The sequence below is a fragment of the Zonotrichia albicollis genome, chromosome 4 (genome assembly GCF_047830755.1).
Source record: "Zonotrichia albicollis isolate bZonAlb1 chromosome 4, bZonAlb1.hap1, whole genome shotgun sequence".
Taxonomy (NCBI): Eukaryota; Metazoa; Chordata; class Aves; order Passeriformes; family Passerellidae; genus Zonotrichia; species Zonotrichia albicollis.
Window position 1 is genome coordinate 543,978 of NC_133822.1, and position 21,164 is coordinate 565,141.

Sequence of the window (21,164 nt, forward strand, 5' to 3'; positions counted from 1 at the left end):
TCCTCTCCCCCCACCCCCCCTCCCAGCACCTACCGCTGATTTTTTTTTTTTCTCCCTCCTTAAATTTTAATTTTTCCCTCCTCAAACCCCGCTCCCCCTCGGAGCCCCCCCCCGACCCCGGCACCCCGACCCCCCCCCCCTCCCCTCCGGCCGGCCGGGCCCCCCAGCTCGTGGGAGCCGGGAGAGGGGGGGGCCCCGAGCCCGTTCTGCTGCTCTCGCCGCCATCCCCAGACGATGGTGAATGATGAACGTGCCACACCATGAAGCTCTTGTGGCAGGTAACTGTGCACCACCTCCGCCGCCACCGCCGCCACCGCACCTGGCCGGGGCTCCTGGCCGCCTCCCTGACCCTGCACGCGTGGCTCCTGGCCACGGCCGCCGCCTCGCCGGGGCCCCAGAGCTGCCCCTCCGTGTGCTCCTGCAGTAACCAGTTCAGCAAGGTGGTGTGCACGCGCCGCGGCCTGGCCGAGGTGCCCCCCGGCATCCCCTCCAACACCCGCTATCTCAACCTCATGGAGAACAACATCCAGATGATCCAGGCGGACACGTTCCGCCACCTGCACCACCTGGAGGTGCTGCAGCTGGGCAGGAACGCCATCCGGCAGATCGAGGTGGGCGCCTTCAACGGCCTGGCCAGCCTCAACACCCTGGAGCTCTTCGACAACTGGCTGACGGTGATCCCCAGCGGGGCCTTCGAGTACCTGTCCAAGCTGCGGGAGCTGTGGCTGCGCAACAACCCCATCGAGAGCATCCCCAGCTACGCCTTCAACCGCGTGCCCTCCCTCATGCGCCTCGACCTGGGCGAGCTCAAGAAGCTCGAGTACATCTCCGAGGGCGCCTTCGAGGGCTTGTACAACCTCAAGTACCTCAACCTGGGGATGTGCAACATAAAGGACATGCCCAACCTGACGCCCTTGGTGGGCCTGGAGGAGCTGGAGATGTCGGGCAACAACTTCCCCGAGATCAAACCGGGCTCCTTCCACGGGCTCAAATCCCTCAAAAAGCTCTGGATTATGAACTCGCAGATCAACCTGATCGAGCGCAACGCCTTCGACGACCTGACGGCGCTGGTGGAGCTCAACCTGGCCCACAACAACCTGTCGTCCCTGCCCCACGACCTGTTCGCCCCGCTGCGCTACCTGGTGGAGCTGCACCTGCACCACAACCCCTGGGACTGCGACTGCGACATCCTCTGGCTGTCGTGGTGGCTGCGGGAGTACATCCCCACCAACTCCACCTGCTGCGGCCGCTGCCACGCCCCGCTGCACATGCGGGGCCGCTTCCTGGTGGAGGTGGACCAGACCTCCTTCCAGTGCTCGGCGCCCTTCATCATGGACGCGCCCGCGGACCTCAACATCTCGGAGGGGCGCGTGGCCGAGCTGCGCTGCCGGACGCCCTCCATGTCCTCGGTGCGGTGGCTGCTGCCCAACGGGACGGTGCTGAGCCACGCCTCGAGCCACCCGCGCCTCTCCGTGCTCAACGACGGCACCCTCAACTTCTCGCACGTGCTGCTGACCGACACCGGCCTCTACACCTGCATGGTGACCAACGTGGCCGGCAACTCCAACGCCTCGGCCTTCCTCAACGTCAGCACGGCCGAGCTCAACACCTCCAACTACAGCTTCTTCACCACCGTCACGGTGGAGACCACCGAGATCTCCCCCGAGGACGTGTCCCCCAAGTTCACCAAGCCCGTGCCCACCACGTCGACGGGCTACCAGCCGGCCTACACCACCACCACCACCGTGCTGGTGCAGACCACGCGCCCGCCCAAGCAGGTGGCCGTGCCCACGGCCGACGCCGGCGACAAGCTGCAGACCAGCCTGGACGAGGTGATGAAGACCACCAAGATCATCATCGGCTGCTTCGTGGCCGTGACGCTGCTGGCCGCCGCCATGCTCATCGTCTTCTACAAGCTCCGCAAGCGCCACCAGCAGCGCAGCACCGTCACCGCCGCCCGCACCGTGGAGATCATCCAGGTGGACGAGGACATCGCGCCGGCCACCGCGGCCACGCCCGCGGCCGCCCCGGCCGGCGGGGCAGGGGAGGGGGCCGTGGTGCTGCCCAACATCCACGAGCACCTCAACTACAACACCTACAAGGCCGGACACGGCGCCCACTGGACAGAGAACGCGCTGGGCAACTCCCTGCACCCCCCTGGGACCACCCTGGCCGACCCCTATTTAATCCAGACGCACCCCAAGGAGAAAGTTCAGGAAACCCAGATATGACTCTTTTTTGGGGGATTTTTCCTGCTTTTTTTTGGGTCGTCGTCCCCCCCCCCCCCACCTTCCAACCCCGGCCCCGAATTATTATAAACGCAATAGATGCACAAAAGCAGAACTCCAAAAAGAAGGAAACCCAGGAGAATTCCTCAATACTAAGGAAAACCAGGAGAATTCCTCAATAATAGACACAACTTTTGTACAGGGGGGGGGAAGAGACTCTTTTTCGTGTACATGCTTCTATAGCCAACCTCGGGGCCGAGAAGAGCAGCAGATTCTATTAAAATTTAACGAAACCCACCCAAAACTCCTACAAAAAACCACTATTTTCTAACTCGCAGGTTCTATTTAAACACAAAAAAGAAACAAACCAGGAGAAACAGAGGAGGAAAAAAAAAAAATAATCGGTAATAAGAGGCAAAATCCCCGTGCTCGGGGGGACGAGCGGCGGTGCCGTGGCGCGGGGGGACGCGGGGGACGCCGGAGCGGTGGCGGAAGCTGTCGGGGTGTTTTTGGGGGGGGGCTCGGGGTGTTTTTGGGGGTTATCTGGGGGAGGGGGTGAGGTCGGCCCCCCCCACCCCGCGGCGCTGCCCTTGGCCGCGCGCCCGCGGCTCCGGCGTCACCGGAGCGGGATCTCGGCCCCGCGCCAAGACCTTCCCAATGCAATAAAGGAATGGATTTTGGGGGGGTGGGGGGCTCGGGGGGGGGGGCGGGGGGCGCAGCCTGAGGGCTGGGGATGGACGTCTGCAATGTATTCAAGCAAAAAAAAATTCCTCAAAAAACCCACGGGAAGGGGGAGAACCCCGCAAGCGCCCGGGGGGGTGGTTTGGGGGGGATCTGGGGGGGGCAGAGAGCGGGTGCCCCCCTCCCGCTTTGCTCTGCACCCCCTTTCCCACGGTGTTTGTCACCCCCCCCCCGGGCCCCCCGGACCCCCCGGCACAGGGCTATGGCTCCTGGGGGGCTGGGGGGGCCCCCACGGGAGACCTGACCAATGATTGTAACCACCTTCACTAAAAACGGCATTTTTAGTCCTTTTATTTGACTGGGGGGGAGGTGTGGGAAACACCCCCCCCCGTCCCCGGGAGGGGGTGACAATGGGGACACCCCCCCCAAGGGCTGCTCATGGAATGGGGGGGGCTGGGAGAAATTAAGGGCTTGGGGAGGGGGGGAGGTGACAATGGGGGGGCCACCAGCATCGGAGGTGGCGCCGGGGGGGTCCCGGTGGGGACCCCAAGTGCCTCGTGGGGGTCCCGAGGGGATGAGGGGGTCGGGGAGGGGGTCGGGCAGCAGCGAGGGGGGGCCCCCCGGTTGCTCGGGCACTGGAATTACTTTAATTTCTTGTTTTAGCTTTAAAATGTTCTCGGAGGGGGGGGGGGCAAAGCTGAGCTAAAATTTAGGGTTTGGGGGTGTCCACGGGGGGGGAGGAAGGCGGGAAGGAGATGCAGAAGTTCCCTCTCGGGCTGTAAACGCCGGAAGGATCCGACTGTACCGCGAATCCAACAAAAAAAAAAAAAAAACAAGTGTATTTTTGTATTTTAATAAATATTGTTCCAAATTTGTAACGCCGAGTGCCCGAGGGGTTAAACGGGGGCGCTCGGGGGGGCCGAGGGGGCCCCCCCTCCCCGCCAGCCTCAAAGGGGTTTTTTGTCCTCTCAGCAGGAAAAGCTTTGGAAAAATCGCAGAGCGGGAAAGGGAGATGGAGGGAGAGGAGGAGGAGGGGAGGGGGCGATGACAGCGCACCGGGGGGGACACGGGGGGGACAACAACAATTTAGGGGGTGACATCGGGGTGACAAGAACTGGGGGGGGCTAAAATTAGGGGGTGACATTGGGGTGATGAGAATTGGGGGGGACATGGAGGGTGACAAGGGAGGACAATTATGGGGTGACATTGGGGGGAGTGATGAGAATCAGGGGGTGACAGTAGCAGGGGGGCACTGATGGGGGGGACAGCAGGACCCTGGTGTGGGGCTGGGGGCATTGGGGGTCACACCCCACCCATGCCAGGAATTGGGATTGGAGGGAGGAGGGATAGGGATCAATCAGGGGCACTGCCCCTGCCCAGGAGGGACATGGGGACAGCGGGACCCCCAATGATTGGGGGACAGTGGGATCCCCCATTCTGTGAGTGGGGGCACTTTGAGGGGACACCAGGAGCCTCGGCTGTGTGGGGACATTGGGACCTCCAGCCTGGGGACAGAACTGGACACCGGGTGCCACTGCCAGGACACGGAGTGTGCTGGGCACTGCTGGTGGTGGGGACAGGGACACAGGGACAAAGGACACAGGGACAATGGACACAGGGACAGAGACACAGGGACAGGGACACAGAGTGTCCCTCTGGCAGTGGGGACACAGGGACCTTGGATGGCACCAGTGTCCCCAAGGTGTCACCTTCACCCCAGTGTCACCACCACGTCCGGGGGGCTGAGCCCCTCCCCCAGTCACCACGCAGCTGTCAGGGTTCAGTGTTGGGATTTGGGGGATTTTTTAGGATTTTTGCTATTTTTGGCGGATCCGGGTCAGTTTTTCCCAAAATCATATTCCTGCTTTTCCCTTTATTCCTGAATTTTCCCACCCAGGCCAATCTGGGAATGCCAACACTTCCTGTTCACCCTGGGGGATGAACCCCCCATCCTCCCTGTGCTGGGGACAGACAGGAGTGATCCCAAAAATCCTGGGAACGATGCAGGGGGCTGGAAGAATTTATGGATTTTATTAGCACTGATTTTAGCCCTAAACTAGAGCAACTAAGTTCATCATCATCATCATTATCCCATCCTGATCCTGATCTTGATCCTGATCCTCAACCTCATCCCCATCCCCATCCCATCCCCAAAGCCCTCTGGTTCTGGACTCCCCCAGCTCCCACTTTGAGGAATTCCATCCCATCCATCTTGCTAAGGACAATCCCTGTGGCACCCTGGCCCCCGGAGCACCCCCAGCTCCTTCCCTGGAATGATTCCTTTGGAGCAGGGTGGGAATCAGGCCCTGGGATGTGGGGAAAGGCAAATCCTGGCAAGTTAAATCCAGGGATTTTTAGGGAATGACAGGGAAGTCCCCATGGCAGCAGAATTTGGAGTTCTGCTCGTGCCTCCCCCGGCATTGGTGACCCTGGAGGGAGCAGGGTGAGGTGGGATGGGGTGGGGTGGGATGTGGGACAATGCAATGGGACACGGTGAATGCTCCAAGCACAGGGCTGGGATTTGCCCTGGCATTGGGATCAGTGTTGGGATTGACCCTGGGATCAGGGTTGGGATTGGCACTGGGATTGGGACTGGGATCAGTGCTGGGATCAGGCTGGGATTGGGACTGGGATCAGTGCTGGGATCAGGCTGGGATTGGGATCAGTGCCAGGATCAGGCTGGGATTGGGACTAGGATTGGGATCAACTGGGATCAGGGTGGGATTAGGATTGGGATCAGTGCTGGGATCCATGCTGGGATCAGGCTAGGATTGGGACTGGGACCAGGGTTGGGATCCATGCTGGGATCAGGGCAGGACTGACCCACTGGGCACCCACATGTCCAGCAGACAAAAGGCACCGGACCATTTGGCGGGGCCGGGGCAGTTTCCCGGCAGCTGCTGCCGGATCAGCACGGCCGGGAGGAGCCGAGGGGCTCCCGGGGGTCCCCGGCCCTTGCCGGGCGCTGCGGGAGCCGCGGGGCCGCCGGAGCATCCCGGCACCGCCTGCCCCCCACGCTGCGGGGCCGGTTCGTCAGCGGCGGCTCCGGGCCCGTGAGTCAGCAGCAGCCGGAGCCGCCGGATAAAAATATCCCACGGCTGTGGGGGTGGGCAGGGACTCGGCTGCCGGCGGGAACGCGCCCGGGGCCACCGTGGGAACCGCGGGCACCCGCGCCGGGACCCGGAGCTGGGAATCGGCCTGGGCAGCTTCCCATGGCCTCCCTGCCACGGCATTCCTGCCCTGCCTCCCGAGATCCTGCCCTGCACCCCGAGATCCTGCCCTTCATCCCGAGATCCTGTCCTGCATCCCCAGCTCCTGCCCTGCATCCCCAGCTCCTGTCCTGTATCCCCAATTCCTGCTCTGCATCCCCAATTCCTGCCCAGCATCCCCAGCTCCTGCCCAGCATCCCCAGCTCCTGTCCTGTATCCCCAATTCCTGCCCTGCCTCCCGAGATCCTCCCCTTCATCCCGAGATCCTGCCCTGCACCCCAAGATCCTGCCCTGCATCCCCAATTCCTGCCCTGCATCCCCAATTCCTATCCCACATCCCCAATTCCTGCCCAGCATCCCCAATTCCTGCCCTGCATCCCCAGCTCCTGCCCCGCATCCCCAATTCCTGCCCTGCATCCCCAGCTCCTGTCCTGTATCCCCAATTCCTATCCCACATCCCCAATTCCTGCCCCGCATCCCCAACTCCTGCCATGCATCCCCAATTCCTGCCCAGCATCCTCAAATCCTGCCCAGCATCCCCAGCTCCTACCCCACATCCCCAATTCCTGCCCTGCATCCCCAATTCCTATCCCACATCCCCAACTCCTGCCCCGCATCCCCAGCCCCACGTGGCTCCCCCCCAGCTCCGTTCCTGGGCAGCAGCCCATCTTCCCACGGCCTCCCCACGACATTCCCGGGAAGCGTCCCGGCCTCCACGTGTCCTCGGTGCCACAGCATTCCTGGGCAGCAGCCCCGGCTCCATCTGGCCTCCCTGCCACGGCGTTCCTGGGCAGGTGCAGCGCCCGAGCCTCCGGAATGTGCCGAGGCAGCGGAGCGAAGCCCTTGGGATGCGGGTCAGCAATTCCCGGCAGCGCGAGATGCTGAGCAGGGAGGGGGACGACTGCAGTGTCCCTGTACTCCCGTGTCCCTGTTTCTCCATGTTCCTCTATCCCTGCACCCCTGCACCCCTGCACCCCTGTGTCCCTCTGTCCCTGTTTCTCCACGTTCCTGTATCCCTACAGCCCTGTGCCCTTCTGTCCCTGTGTCCCTGTTTCTCCATGTTCCTGTATTTCTACAGCGCTGTGTCCTCGTGTCCCCGTGTCCCTCCTGTGTCCCTGCTCCTCCTCATTCCCATATCCCTACACCCCTGTGTTGCCCTATCCTCAGATCCCTGCATTCCACGTCCCTGCATCCCTGTGTCCCTGCATTCCCACACCCCCGTTTTCCCATGTTCCCATGTTCCCATGTCCCAGCATTCCATGTCCTTATGTCCCTGTGTCCCCATGTCCCACACCCCTGTGCCCCTGCATTCCCATGTCCCCACAGCTGGCACCACTGGCCTGCAGCTGCTGCCACATCTGGATCCACACCCACATCTGGACCCACACCTGCAGCATCTGGGTCTACAGCCACAACTCCACCTGTGTCCACCACATCTGCACCCATGGCAACACCTGGATCCACGGCCACAGCTGTCACCATGCCCACACTTGGATCTCTGCAGCCACATCTGCATCCACAAACCACATCTGTGTCCTTGACTACATCTGGATCCATGCCTGCAACTGCAGCTGGGTCCACAGCTGCATCAGCCGTGTCTGCAGCCACAGCCACATCCGGATCCATAAATCCCATCTGGATCCATAATTCCCATCTCTATCCATGCCCACATCTGCACCAGAGCCAACATCTGGATGGGAGCATCAGTCCCTGAATTTTGGCTCAGCAGGACAAAATTCTGTGACAGTCATGGGGGGGAAGTATCCGGTATCCACCTCGGAATTGTGAATCACGGAAAAATTACCCAAAATGGGCCCTGAGCTCCGGAGCTGCAATCAGGGAAATCACAGGAGTTCCAGGGAATTTTAATATTCGGAGACGTTAACGGGAACAGCTTCAAACAGGGGGGATCCATCTGGAACCCAACCCCACATCCATCCTGCACCTGCCTGGGCACTCTCAGTATCCCCAGGGATCTCCTGGATCTCTCAGTATCACCAGATGTGCTGGTGACACCTTGGATCTCTCAGAACCACCTGGGATGTCTCCGTATCCCAGAAGATACCGCTGGTATCCCCAGGATGTGTGGGTGATCTCAGCTGACAGCTGCTGCCCCTGGATCCCCCAGACCCCCCGGACCCCCCGGACCCCGCGCCCGGCTCCGGCCGTACCTCCCTCTGCAGCACGAGCTCCTTGGTGAACAGCGTGGCCTCCTCGCTGAAGGGCTCCCCCTCCTGCGTCAGCCCTGGCACGTTCCGGGCACCCCGCGGGCACTCGATCCCTGTGGGAAAACGGGGAAGGGTCAGGGCATGGGAATGGCACACGAGGAATGGCACACGGGGAATGGCACCTCAGAATGGCAACCTGGGAATGGCACACAGGGAATGGCACCCCAGAATGGCAACCTGGGAATGGCACCCCAGAATGGCAACCTGGGAATGGCACCCCGGGAATGGCACACAGGGAATGGCACCCCAGAATGGCAACCTGGCAATGGCACACGAGGAATGGCACATGGGGAATGGCACCTCAGAATGGCAACCTGGGAATGGCACCCCGGGAATGGCACACATGGAATGGCACCCCAGAATGGCAACCTGGGAATGGCACACAGGGAAAAGCACCTTGGGAATGGCACCCTGGGAATGGCACCCCGGGAATGGCACCTTGGGAATGGCACCCCAGAATGGCAACCTGGGAATGGCACCCCAGAATGGCACCCCAGGATGGCGTGGGAGGGAAGGGGACACTGGAAACAAGGGAGATGTGAGGAGCTCCAGGAGGGTCCAGGAGGGTGGCATGGCTGTGGGACAGGCTGAGACCAGCACGGATGGGGACATGGGGACAAACAGGGATAGGACAAACTGGAATGTGTCCACAAGGATGGGGACACAGGGACAAAAAGAGATGGGGATGCAGGGGCAAGCAGGGATAGGGATATGGGGACATGTCTGCAGGGATGGGGACACAGGGACAAACAGGGATGGGGACTCAGGGACACACAGGGATGGGGACACAGGGACAAAAAGGGATGGGGACACAGGGACACACAGGGATGGGGACACAGGGACACACCCAGCCCCCCCCAGACCCCTCTGTCACAGCCGCTCCCCTGCCCCCTTCTCCCGCTGCCCCCGGGATCCCCCTGCTCCAGATCAGAGCACAGGGAAGTCCTGCATTATTAATGATCATTTACATAATTTGCATAATGAATGAAGTGCTGGGAATACAGCTCCAAGCCAGAGCCACGAGTGAGGAGGTGACACATCCCCAGGGCCATGTCAGTGTCACCAACACCCAGGGACACGAGGACACAGATCCTGCCCGGAGCAGCCGGGAGCACCCAGAGCCCATCCTGAGGGACAATGTCCCTGTGCCACCACGTCCTTCCCCATCCTCATCCTCATCCTCATCCCCATCCCTGGCCCTGTTGTATCCCCATCCCATCCCATCCCAGTCCCCATTCCCAGGCCGTGCTGCCTCCAAGGGAAGCCATTTCCAGGGAATCCAGCAGGAGCTTCCCAGCCCTGTCCCTGCCCTTCATGGCACACACATCCTCTGTCCCCAAAAATGGGGACAGAAAGGGGGATTTTGGGAAAAGGGGAATTCTGGGAAGCACAGCAGAATGTGGGATGGGGAGCAGGAAATCCCGGGATCTTTGTTCATGATTTGGGACCATCAGGCGCCCCCAAGATCTGGGATCACCCCAGGAGTCTCCTTCCAGCACTGGGTGGGCTCTGGCACGGCTCTGATCCTCACCCAGCACTGATCCCAAATTTCTCCATCAAGGAGCATCCCCCAGTGCCGCACTAGGAATGGGAATGAGGGGCTGGAGCTGCCCTTCCTCCTCCATGGAAGGGGCCAGGGGCGCTCATGGGCCACAGTGGAATTCTCTCCCTCAAAATAACAAGGGAAGAGCTGAGGAAGCAGCAGAATCCTTCAACTCCGCCAGCTCCCGGCTCCTCAGGGATGGGATCCCGCTCCGGATCCTCTCCGGCCTCTGACGCTTCCCAAGCCCACCTGAGGGAAGCTTCTGGAAGAGGGAAAGCTCCGAAGGCTGGGCTGGGCGCGCTCATCCCCCCAGGAACGCTGGCGGGAGCGGGGAGGGGACGCTTGGCACCCGGAAAAGTTCTCCAGCACTTTAAAAATAGCAGCTAATCCCGAATCCGCGGCTGTGCCGCGCTTCCCGGGGAGCCGTGACGGATTAATGAGGGATGCGGCTGCAAGTGCTGCAGCCACCGCGCTCCCCTGGGCTTCCCACAGAGTTCCAGCACAATCCTGCCCAGCCAGGGCTGGAAGGGCAGATCTGGGGCTGCTCCCATCCAGAATCAGCCCTGGAGGGATGGGGGCAAGAATTGCGCAGCATCCTGGAGTGCCCTGGGGCATCCCGAGGTATCCCTCAGCGTCCCATGGACATCCCAGAGCATTCCTGGGATATCCTGAGCATCCCAAGGTGTCCCTCAGCGTCCCATGGACATTCCAGAGCATTCCTGGGATATCCTGAGCATCCCAAGGCATCCCTCAGCGTCCCATGGACATTCCAGAGCATTCCTGGGATATCCCGAGCATCCCAAGGTGTCCCTCAGCGTCCCATGGACATCCCAGAGCATTCCTGGGATATCCTGAGCATCCCAAGGTGTCCCTCAGCATTCCATGGACATCCCAGAGCATTCCTGGTGCCCCACAGCAGTCCTGGGGTATCCTGAGCATCCCAAGGCATCCCGGGGCATCCCACAGCATCCCAGAGTATCCCACAGCGTCCCTGCAGGATCCTGCACCAGGATTCCAGGAGGAATTCCTCCCCGGCCCTCAGTGGGAACAGACAGAACACATCTTTCAGGGTGAGCCCCTTGGAGCAAGGACCCTTGCAGCCTTGCTTCCAGGGATGTGAGCACTTTGCCCCCTCGCTGTGCCACAGCCAGCACCGGGATCTGGGATGGCTCCGGGCCGGGATCGGCTGTGCTGGGGCCGAGCGCCAGGGACTGATCGATCTCCCCCAGGATTTATGGATTCTGGGAGCAGGGGAGGTGAGCCGGAGGGAGGGGACACCCAGGAACTGCAGGAGTGGGACTGGGACGCCGAGGATCCACTCTGGATCCCGGCAGGAGCAGCACTGGGACAGCTCCACGCTGGGAATGCTCACACGGAAAAACTCCCGATTCCCATCCCCGCCTCCCAATCCCGCAGCTCCCGGGGAAGATTCTGGAGCCCTTGGAGCCACCTGGCCACTCCAACACCCCCAGAGGTGCCCCCTCATCCCTCGGGAATCCTCCCTACCCCGGCCCCCGCTCCGGGAAGGCGTCAGGCTCCCGAGTTTTGCCGGGAGAGAGGAATTCGGGATTAAACCGGCGCCTGTATTTGCACATATTTATAGTGCTCTGACGGATCTATTTTAGCTGGAAAGCCGGGATGAGCTCCCTCGGGAGCATCCCTGGAGTCACATTTTAAGGGACTTGGCATCTCTTTCTGGTGCTCATTTGCATTTGATATCCATAAAAAAGGCAGGCGTTGATAAAAAGCGGATATTTATCCTATTCCTGGCTTGGCAGAGGAGGGTTGGGAATGGCACCAGGGAGAAATCCAACAAAAAACAGGGAAAATAAAAGCCAGAAGGTCCCGCCAGGATCATGGGATTCTATGGGATGGGATGGTCTTGGGGATGCATCCCTTCTAGAACAGAGCAGGGTGGAGCAGGAATCCCAGTGGAGCAGGAATTCCCATGGAGCAGGACCATGGAGCAGGAATTCCCGTGGAGCAGGGATCTCCAAAGAGGAGAACCATGGAGCAGGGATGCCCATGGAGCAGAGATGCCCATGGAATAGGGACTCCCCTGTGGAGCAGGGATCGCAGCACCAGGAGATATCCCAGCATCACTGGCAGTAGGGATGGAGCCCCCACTTCCCAAAGGCCATCCCAGTGCCGGTGTCCACGCGGGACAGAGACAGGACACATTCCCAACTCTGGGAACAAAGGGATGGACAAAGAATCCCTGACTCCATCCTTGCTCCCCCCAGGATAAACACTCCCACCTTTCCCAGTGTTTGATCCTAGGATTGAACCCACAGTGCCAGTTCCAGGAACCCCACAGTGCCAATCCTGGAATCCTGCAGAGCCAATCCCGGAACCCCACAGTGCCAATCCTGGAATCCCGCAGAGCCAATCCCGGAACCCCACAGCGCCAATCCCGCGATGCCAATCCCAGGATCCCGTGGTGCCAATCCCGTGGTCCCGATCCCAAAACCCCTCAGTGCCGATCCCACGGTGCCAATCCCAGAATCGCACATTGCTAATTCCAGGAATCCCGCAGTGCCGACCCCAGAATCCCGTGGTGCCAATCCCACGGTGCCAATCCCAGAACCCCACAGTGCCAATCCCGGGATCTGGCAGTGCCGATCCCGTGGTCCCAATCCCAAAACCCCTCAGTGCCAATCCCACGGTGCCAATCCCAGAATCGCACATTGCTAATTCCAGGAACCCCGCAGTGCCGACCCCGGAATCCTGTGGTGCCAATCCCGGAATCCTGTGGTGCCAATCCCACGGTGCCAATCCCGTGGTGCCAATCCTGTGGTGCCAATCCCGCGGTGCCAATCCCAGAATCGCACATTGCTAACTCCAGGAACCCCGCAGTGCCGACCCCGGAATCCCATGGTGCCAATCCCGGAATCCCGTGGTGCCAATCCCGAGGTGCCAATCCCGGAACCCCACGGCGCCAATCCCAAAACCCCGCGGTGCCGATGCCAGGATGCAGCAGCGCTCCCGGCTGCGTACCTGCGAGCAGGAAGGTGATCAGGCAGGTCTCCTTGGGCAGGAAGAGCTTGAGGCGGGAGCCGCTGAACACGTACTCCACCACGGCCTCGGAGCGGCCGGCGCGCTGCAGGAACGGCAGGAACTGCTTCGCCTTCTGCGTGTCCTGCGGGCAAACGGCCAGTCAGGGACCCGGAGCCTGCTCCTGTCCCCTGAGACACCCGGGCTGTGACATCTGGGCACGGAGCTGAGCTTCCAGCTGGGAAGGCGCCCCAAACACAGCCCAAATCCCAAATATAGCCCAAAACACATCTCCAAATACATCCCAAAGCAAATCCCAAATATATCCCAAAGCAAATCCCAAATACATCCCAAATACATCTCCAAATATATCCCAAAGCAAATCCCAAATACATCCCAAAGCAAATCCCAAATACATCCCAAAACACATCTCCAAATACATCCCAAAGCAAATCCCAAATACATCCCAAATACATCCCAAAGCAAATCCCAAATACATCCCAAAACACATCTCCAAATACATCCCAAAGAAAATCCCAAATACATCCCAAATACATCCCAAAGCAAATCCCAAATACATCCCAAAGCAAATCCCAAATATATCCCAAAACACATCTCCAAATACATCCCAAAGCAAATCCCAAATACATCCCAAATACATCCCAAAGCAAATCCCAAATACATCCCAAAACACATCTCCAAATACGTCCCAAAGCAAACCCCAAATACATCCCAAATACATCTCAAAACACAACACATCTCAAAATACATCCAAAAATACCAAATACATCCCAAAACAAATCCCTAATACATCCCAAATCCATCCCAAAATGCAACCCAAATCCATCCCAAAATCCCAAAAATACTCTAAAACACATCTCAAATACATCTCAAAACACATGTCAAAATACATCCAAAAATCCCAAATACATCCCAAAACAAATCCCTAATACATCTCAAAAAAAAATCCAAATACATCCCAAAATGCATCCCAAATCCATCCCAAAATCCCAAAAATACTCCAAAGCGCATCCCAAGTACATCTCAGAACACGTCTCAAAATACATTCAAAAATCCAAAATCCATCCCAAAATCCCAAAAATATCCCAAAGCACATCCCAAATGCATCTCAGAACACATCTCAAAATACATCCAAAAATCCCAAATAGATCCCAAAATAAATCCTAAATATATCCCAAAACGCATCCCAGATACATCCCCAATCCAGCCAAAATGCATCCAAAATTCATCCCTAAACCTATCCCCTAATCCATCCCAAATACCCAAAATTCATCCCTAAACCTATCCCCTAATCCATCCCAAAGCCCATCCTGTCCCTCCCCACAGGGCAGCTGCCTGAATCAGCAGGACAGATCTGGCCCCATTTCCCCATTTTTCCATTTCCTCCATCCCTAATGGAGCATTCTGTCATTCCCGGGATCTGCCCCTCCCCATCCCAGCATGGAAGGGCTCCACAGAAATCCTCAAAAATATTAATTAATTGAGGAAAATGTAATGAGCTCTGCTGGGAGGTATGGGGATCTCCAAATTCCCTCAGCAGAGTGGGGCAATCCCGGATTCCCACCAGCATTCCTGGTTCCCAGGCTATGGGGCAACTCCCAGTTTATTTATCCGAGGAAAAAAGGGAAAACCCCGCCCAGCAGCTCCCAAAACAACGGCAGGTGTGGGTTTTATCCCATTTTATCCCACACGGGATTCCCGCCCATCCCGGGCCCGAGGGGATGGATCCTTACTCCGGAAATGTCGGCCACCCTGTGGATCGGCACCTCCTTCTTGCTGTGCAGCCCCTTCCCGTTCTTGATGGCCCTGGAGAGGAGAGGGAGGCCGGGAATCAGCTCCGGCCACAGCAGGATGGGAGCTGGAGCCTCCCCTGCGCCCGCCGGGACACCCGGGCTGTCCAAGCCGTGGAGTGAGGGGAATGCCACACATGGAGGGCACTGAACGCAGGGAAAACCAGAGGGATGCTGGAGCCAAGCCCAAGCTGGTCTCAGATCCTGATCCTTGTCTCAGCACAAGGATACAGGGCTGGGATGCTCCCCTGGGATGTTCCCCAGGGATGTTCCCTCGGGATGAGGCCACCAAGCTCTCTGTCCCCACCTGGAGCCTGGAGTGTCCCCTTGTGCCCCAGGGCCTGGCCTGGAGTGTTGGGAAAGGCTGGAGTGGGCCAGGATTCTGGCAAAGCCAATGGTCTGGGGTGTGATTCCAGGCTCTCTGAAGAGCTGGGAATGCTGAATGGATCCCCCAGACTGCTCCAGGCCCTGCACCACCACCTCATCCCAAATCCCAGAGCATCCCACTCCTGCTGCTCCTGGCACTGTCCCACAGCTGCCAGCTCCTCTGCCTGGTGCCAGCACCATCCCGGATTTGGGACGTGCCAAAGCTCCCAATGGCATGGATGAGCCACCTCCATCACCTGAACCGCTCCAGGATCGGGCAGGAGCATCCAGCACCTCCACCTGGGGACATCCAGGCTCAACTCCAACCCTGGAGCGTGGCTCTGGCTCCAGGTGCCACATCCCAGATGCCTGGAGTGCCACATCCCAGCCCTGCATCCAGCTCCAGGCCCCATATCCAGCTCCAGGTGCCACATCCCAGCCCTGCATCCGGCTCCAGGTGCCACATCCCAGCTCCACATCTGGCTCCAGGGGTGACATCCCAGCCCCATATCCAGCCCCAGGTGCCCGATCCCAGCCCCATATCCAGCCCCAGGTGCCCGATCCCATCCCTGCAGCCCGGCATCCCGGTGCCCCCTCGGCAGCTCCGAGCTGCTGACTTCCTGCCAGGCTCCCCAAAAGGCACATTCCAGGCGCTGGGAAGGAGCCTGCGAGCAATCTGCCGGCCGCCCACCGCCCGGGCACGGCGGGGAGGGAGCGGGAGCAGCTCCCTCCGGATCGAGCCGCCTTTTCCCAGCAGCCAGCCCTGCCCGGCGAGGCGCCGCAGCCCCCTCCAAGCTGCTCTTGCCGGCTCTCGGCATCGTGCCGGGATCTGCTGCCAAGGAGGAGCTGAGATCCCACCATCCCCGCCGGGCTCCGCCGCCACGGAGCCGCCTCCGGAGGGAGCGGGGCCGGGCAGGGAAGGGTGTCCATGGCCATCCCAGGGGGAGTGTGGGAAGGGGGACACCTGTCCACATGGGGAGCAGGGCCGGGCATGGATGGGTGTCCATGGCCATTCCAGGGGGAGTGTGGGAAGGGGGACAGGGACATGGGGACACCTGTCCACATGGGGAGCGGGGCCGGGCACGGAAGGGTGTCCATGGCCATTCCAGGGGGAGCGTGGGATGGGGGACAGGGACATGGGGACACCTGTCCACATGGGACACCTGTCCACATGGGACACCTGTCCACATGGGGAGCAGGGCCGGGCACGGAAGGGTGTCCATGGCCATTCCAGGGGGAGCGTGGGATGGGGGACAGGGACATGGGGACACGTGGGGTGCTCCTGGGCCGGGAATGGTGACCCCTGTGGACATGGGGGGCACCGGGATACGCGATCCCCATGAGATCCTCTGCATGGGGAGCTGGGCTGTGCACACCTGGATCTGGTATACCTGAGACATGGCTGGGGACAGACAGGGACACGGGCTGGGACAGGACAGAGGGACACGGACAGCTGTGTCGGAATCACCTCGAGCCACAGGGATGGGACAGGGGGACACAGAACAGGGGACACAGGACAGGGGACACAGGGTGTGGCAGGGAGAGCCCAGGGGACCCCTCAGAGCCCCCCAGCCCCGCGCTCACCGTGCCTCAGCTGCCAGCAGCTCATCGTAGTGCGCCGAGCGCTGGTCGTCGTCCTGCCGGTAGCGCAGCACCGTGGCCAGGCCCTTGCTGACCAGCGCCTCTGCAATGTTGCTGTGGGAAAAGGGTGGGATCGGGGTGGGAATGGGGCAGGGAGACCCCAGTCCTATTCCAATCCCATCCCATCCCACCCCAATCCCATGGGAAGGCCTTGGGGTGACACATCCCATCTCTCTGGGCATAATGGGGGACCCAAACTGGGCTCATGCCACAGGGACAAGCCTCCCAGGAGCACCCCAAAAATCTCACCCCAAACCCAGCAGGCTCAGCATTCCCAGCCCATGGGAGCCTAGTCCTGGATTTCCCAATCCCGTCACTTTTTGCCAGGAGCAGGGGGTGGTTTGGGAAGGGAAGGCACCACCCCCAGATTCCCCCCAAACCCGAGGGGTGATGGCCCCCAGCCCATGGGAATTTCCTTGATTCCACCATCCTATTTTTTTTCTGGTAAATAATTTGGGCGCCGGTTTGGGGGGGGGGGTTGGACAGGGAGACCCCCCCAGCCCCATTTCCATCCCCATTTCCATGGGAAGGGGCTGGGAGCAGCCTCTCCCAGTGAACTGGGATTTCTGGGATCAGCAAGGAGAGCCTGTGCCAGGCAGGGGTGAATCCACCACATTCCACTGCTCTAAGCAAATCCATGAATTCTCCTTCGCCAGCACTTCCCTAATTCTCCTCCAGTCACCGCCCCTCCCACTAATTCCCTCAGTATCCCAAAAAAAAGAGGATCTATCCAGAGGATGGAGGGACTGATCCCTGCCTGAATCCCAGGCGTGCCCCTTCCTGAGAGGGGGGAAGGGCAAATCCAGCACCGGGAGCTGAAATTAGGTCTTGGAGCAGGGGGAGGAATCAAAAAAATTCGGGATTGGCAAGCGAGGGAATCGCTGCAGCCGGAGCAGCTGCGGCAGCCTGGGAATGCTGAGCACTGGGAATGGGCACCCCGGGAATTGGCACCTCAGGAATGGGCACCCCGGGAATGGGCACCTTGGGAATGGGCATCCCAAAAATGCTGGGGAAGGAGCAGGAGCTGGGGGAGGCCAGGGAAGGGCCAGGGCGGCTCCTGGCGCTCCCTGAGATTCCCCATCCCAGACATCCCACTCCCCATCCCAGTCAAATCCCGCCCCTCATCCTCAGCACATCCCACCCCTCATCCCAGCTGCATCCTGGAAAAGGGTGTGGAAAAGTGTCCCCTCCCTGGGCCACTGGAGTGCCCGGATGCTCCAGAGCATTCCCAGCACTCCCAGCCATGAAATCTGGCTGCTTCCCAGTGCCACAACACTTCACTGGGATGGAAACCCTGGGAAAAGCCCAAATTCTTTTGGGGTTCAGAGGTTTTAAGGCTCAGAATTCCCATGGGGACTGATCCAGGGAAGGAGGGTGAGGGAGGCAGGGATAATGGCTCAGAGAAGGAATTCCAGCCCATGAATTCCAGCTGCAGCAGAGGAATCCCCCATTCCCACCTCCCAGCAAAGCTCTGGAATCGAGCTGGAGCTGTGGCCTGCAGTGAAGGAGCATCCCCCAGTTAATCTCTCTGATCCCAAATCAAAGACTGGGAATACAATAGGAAAAATCTCCTTTAGGCTGAAAAATGCCAATTAGGGAACTTCAAGCCAAAAATGTCAATTTTTAAGCTCCTCCCACATTTCCTTTCCCAAAGGAAGATTTGGAGGGGTTTCATCCCACCCGAGCTGGTGCCCAGCATGGATCAGGATCAGGATCAGGATCAGGGGTGTCAAACCCATCCCACCCCCCAAACTCCAAATCATCCCAAACTGCAGCACCCAGCCCCGTTGCCCCCATGGAAGAGATCCCCCACTCCTGCCAGGAACTGCACCTGGAATTACAGCACAGGGTGCTCCTGAAATGTGGGATTAGGGATTTCTAGGAGCTTTTTTTTTTTTTCTGAGGATGATGCAGGATTCTGTGGGATGCTACAGAATGGTGCAGGATGCTGTGGAGAGCTGTGGGATGCTCTGGGATCCTATGGGATGCTCTGGGATGCTGTGGAATGCCCCAGCATTCCTAAGGCAGGGATCAGGCCCAAAACTTGGAGGAGATGGAAGGGAGAAGTGGAATGGAGGGATCCTGGGGTCCAGGGAGCGAGGCAAGCAGGGACAGACAGGGATGCAGGCAGGGAAATGGGCAGGAATAGGGGCTGGGAGATGAGCAGGGATCCAGCAGGGATCCAGCAGGAGAAGCTGGCTTTGTGCTCCAGCCCCCAGCCCCAGTGCCTGAGCTGGGATTGGGGCTGCAGCTCCTGCCCTGGCTCCCGCCCCGGCGCCGCCGTGCCCGGAATCCCAAGCAGGCTCAGCCCAGCCCAGATGCCGGGCGGACACTCCAGAGGACAAGCCAGGCTTTATTCCCTGCTCCATCCCAGCCTGGCAAAGGCCTCGGGACACAGACCCTGCTCTGTTCCACCCCCGGCATCCCGGGATACAGCACCGGGAATGGCACGGGCGCTGTGGAATATCCTGGGATACAGCACAGGGAATGGCAGGGTGGAATATCCCGGGATGCAGCACTGGGAATGGCACTGTGGAACATCCCAGGAATGGCACAGGCACTGCGGAACATCCCGGGATACAGCACCAGGAATGGCCCTGTGGAACATCCCGGGATGCCGCCCTGGGAATGGCACTGTGGAACATCCCGGGATGTGGGACCAGAAATGGCACAGGCACCGTGGAACATCCTGGGAATGCAGGAACACTGGGATTGGGGAGCAGGAGCAGGCAGCTCTCCCAGGTCTTGCAGGGAAGGGAAGGAAGGGAAGCGCAGCTCTCGCAGCCCCTGGATCAGGGAGGGAAAGGCAGCGCTGCAGCGCTTTGGGCGCTTTCCAAAATAGCTGCTACCGGGAAAAAAAACTGGGAAAGCAACCAAGGGCCTATGACAAATCCTCCCTACGCAGCTCCCGGAGCCGCTGCCAGCCCGAGGCTCGGCCTATCCACAGGGATGTGCTGGGGGCCTGGCCTATCCACAGGGATGTGCCAGAGGCTCGGCCTATCCACAGGGATGTGCCAGAGGCACCGGCACCCCGTGCCCTGAGGGGGAAAAATCACAAATTCTGGCTGAGAGCAAGCTGCTCTGGAACATGCCCCACTCCTGAACCTTCTCATGGAGAACAAAAATCGGGGAGGGCAAGGACAAACACCTCGGGATACACAGCAGGGATTACTCCTCCGAAGCCACCCCTGAGGCAGCCAGATGGGGGGGAACCTGATCCTGATATCCCCAAAAACTGATGCAGCTGTGGGGGGCAGGTATGGGGGCTCCAGACAGCAGCACCCCAATGTACCCCACAGGATCACAGAGCTGGGATGCCGGGAATGGGGGCTGATCCCAGGCCAGCCTGCAGCCCCCCAGAGCCCTGGCAGGGTGGGCAGGGCAGGGGGAGGGAGCACTCACATCCCGCCGATGGAGACGGTGGCACAGGTGCGCTCCGAGAAGGCCGGCACGGTGTCGGTGGCGCTGCTGGCGGGGCGGATGTAATCCACGGAAACGTTCACCTGGAACGGGGAATGGCTCAGGGCTGGCACTGCCGGGCCCCTCAGTCAGCGCCCAGATCAGCCAGACAGGCCCTCGTCCTCATCCTCATCCTCTCCATGCCCAAATCGCTGGGATCAGCCAGCCAGGCCCTCATCCTCATCCTCATCCTCATCCTCATCCTCATCCTCATCCTCATCCTCATCATCCTCATCCTCATCCTCTCCATGCCCAAATCGCTGGGATCAGCCAGCCAGGCCCTCATCCTCATCCTCATCCCCATCCTCCCCCTGCCCACATTCCCACTGCCAGTCTCCAGCCCCTCTCCGTCTCCATGCCCAGGGAACGGAGCTGTTCCCCAGCAGCTCTGGCACCACCAGAGCTTGCAGGCACAATAAACCAGGAGCTTCCAGGCAGGACAAGATCCCAGCTGGGATCCCAGCACCTGCCAGGTGTCCCCAGAGCTCCGTGGGGATCCCAAGGTGTGGTGGCCCTGGCAGTTCCCGGTTTATGGACACGATATTCCCACTGGGACAAGGGGACAGGAGCAGCACTTCACACTCCACCAGGGCTGTTCCCCAGAACCAGGGTCTCCAGGAGGGATGGGAAGGGCTGGGGCAGGGCAGGGAGCACCCCGAGCCTGGAATCCCACGGTGCCCCCATGGCTCTGACACAGCAGGGAGGGATTGGAACAATGCTGGCACCCTCTGGGATCCACACAGGGACCAGGAACACTTCAGGGGCAGATCCTGCTGAATGCATCACCTCCCACTGCACCAGGGTTGGGGTGTGCTGGGACGTGCAGGGATCAGGGAATCCTGGAATGGTTTGGGTGGGAAGGGACCCCAGAGCCCCTGCAGTGCCACCCCTGTCATGGCAGGGACCCCTCCCACTGTGCCAGGCTGCTCCAGCCCCAGTGCCCAGCCTGGCCTTGGGCACTGCAGGGATCAGGGGCAGCCCCAGCTGCTCTGGCAATGCCAGCC

At 60.0% G+C, this 21,164-nt stretch overlaps 2 protein-coding genes across 2 annotated transcripts in view; one reads left to right on the forward strand and one right to left on the reverse strand.

The window, feature by feature from the left end:
- Positions 1 to 21,164, reverse strand: part of SND1 (staphylococcal nuclease and tudor domain containing 1) — a 78,957-nt gene that overhangs the window by 7,937 nt on the left and 49,856 nt on the right. Inside the window, exons 12-16 of the mRNA XM_074540279.1 lie at positions 20,104 to 20,204; positions 16,645 to 16,755; positions 14,638 to 14,710; positions 12,887 to 13,028; positions 8,290 to 8,399 (exon numbers count right to left, since the gene is read on the reverse strand). Of these exons, the coding sequence (XP_074396380.1) occupies positions 8,290 to 8,399; positions 12,887 to 13,028; positions 14,638 to 14,710; positions 16,645 to 16,755; positions 20,104 to 20,204 (537 nt within the window). The remainder of the gene's footprint in view (positions 1 to 8,289; positions 8,400 to 12,886; positions 13,029 to 14,637; positions 14,711 to 16,644; positions 16,756 to 20,103; positions 20,205 to 21,164) is intronic.
- On the forward strand, positions 127 to 2,653 carry LRRC4 (leucine rich repeat containing 4). The gene has a single exon (XM_074540281.1). The coding sequence runs from the start codon at positions 261 to 263 to the stop codon at positions 2,229 to 2,231; it is 1,971 nt and encodes a 656-aa protein (XP_074396382.1). The 5' UTR covers positions 127 to 260; the 3' UTR covers positions 2,232 to 2,653.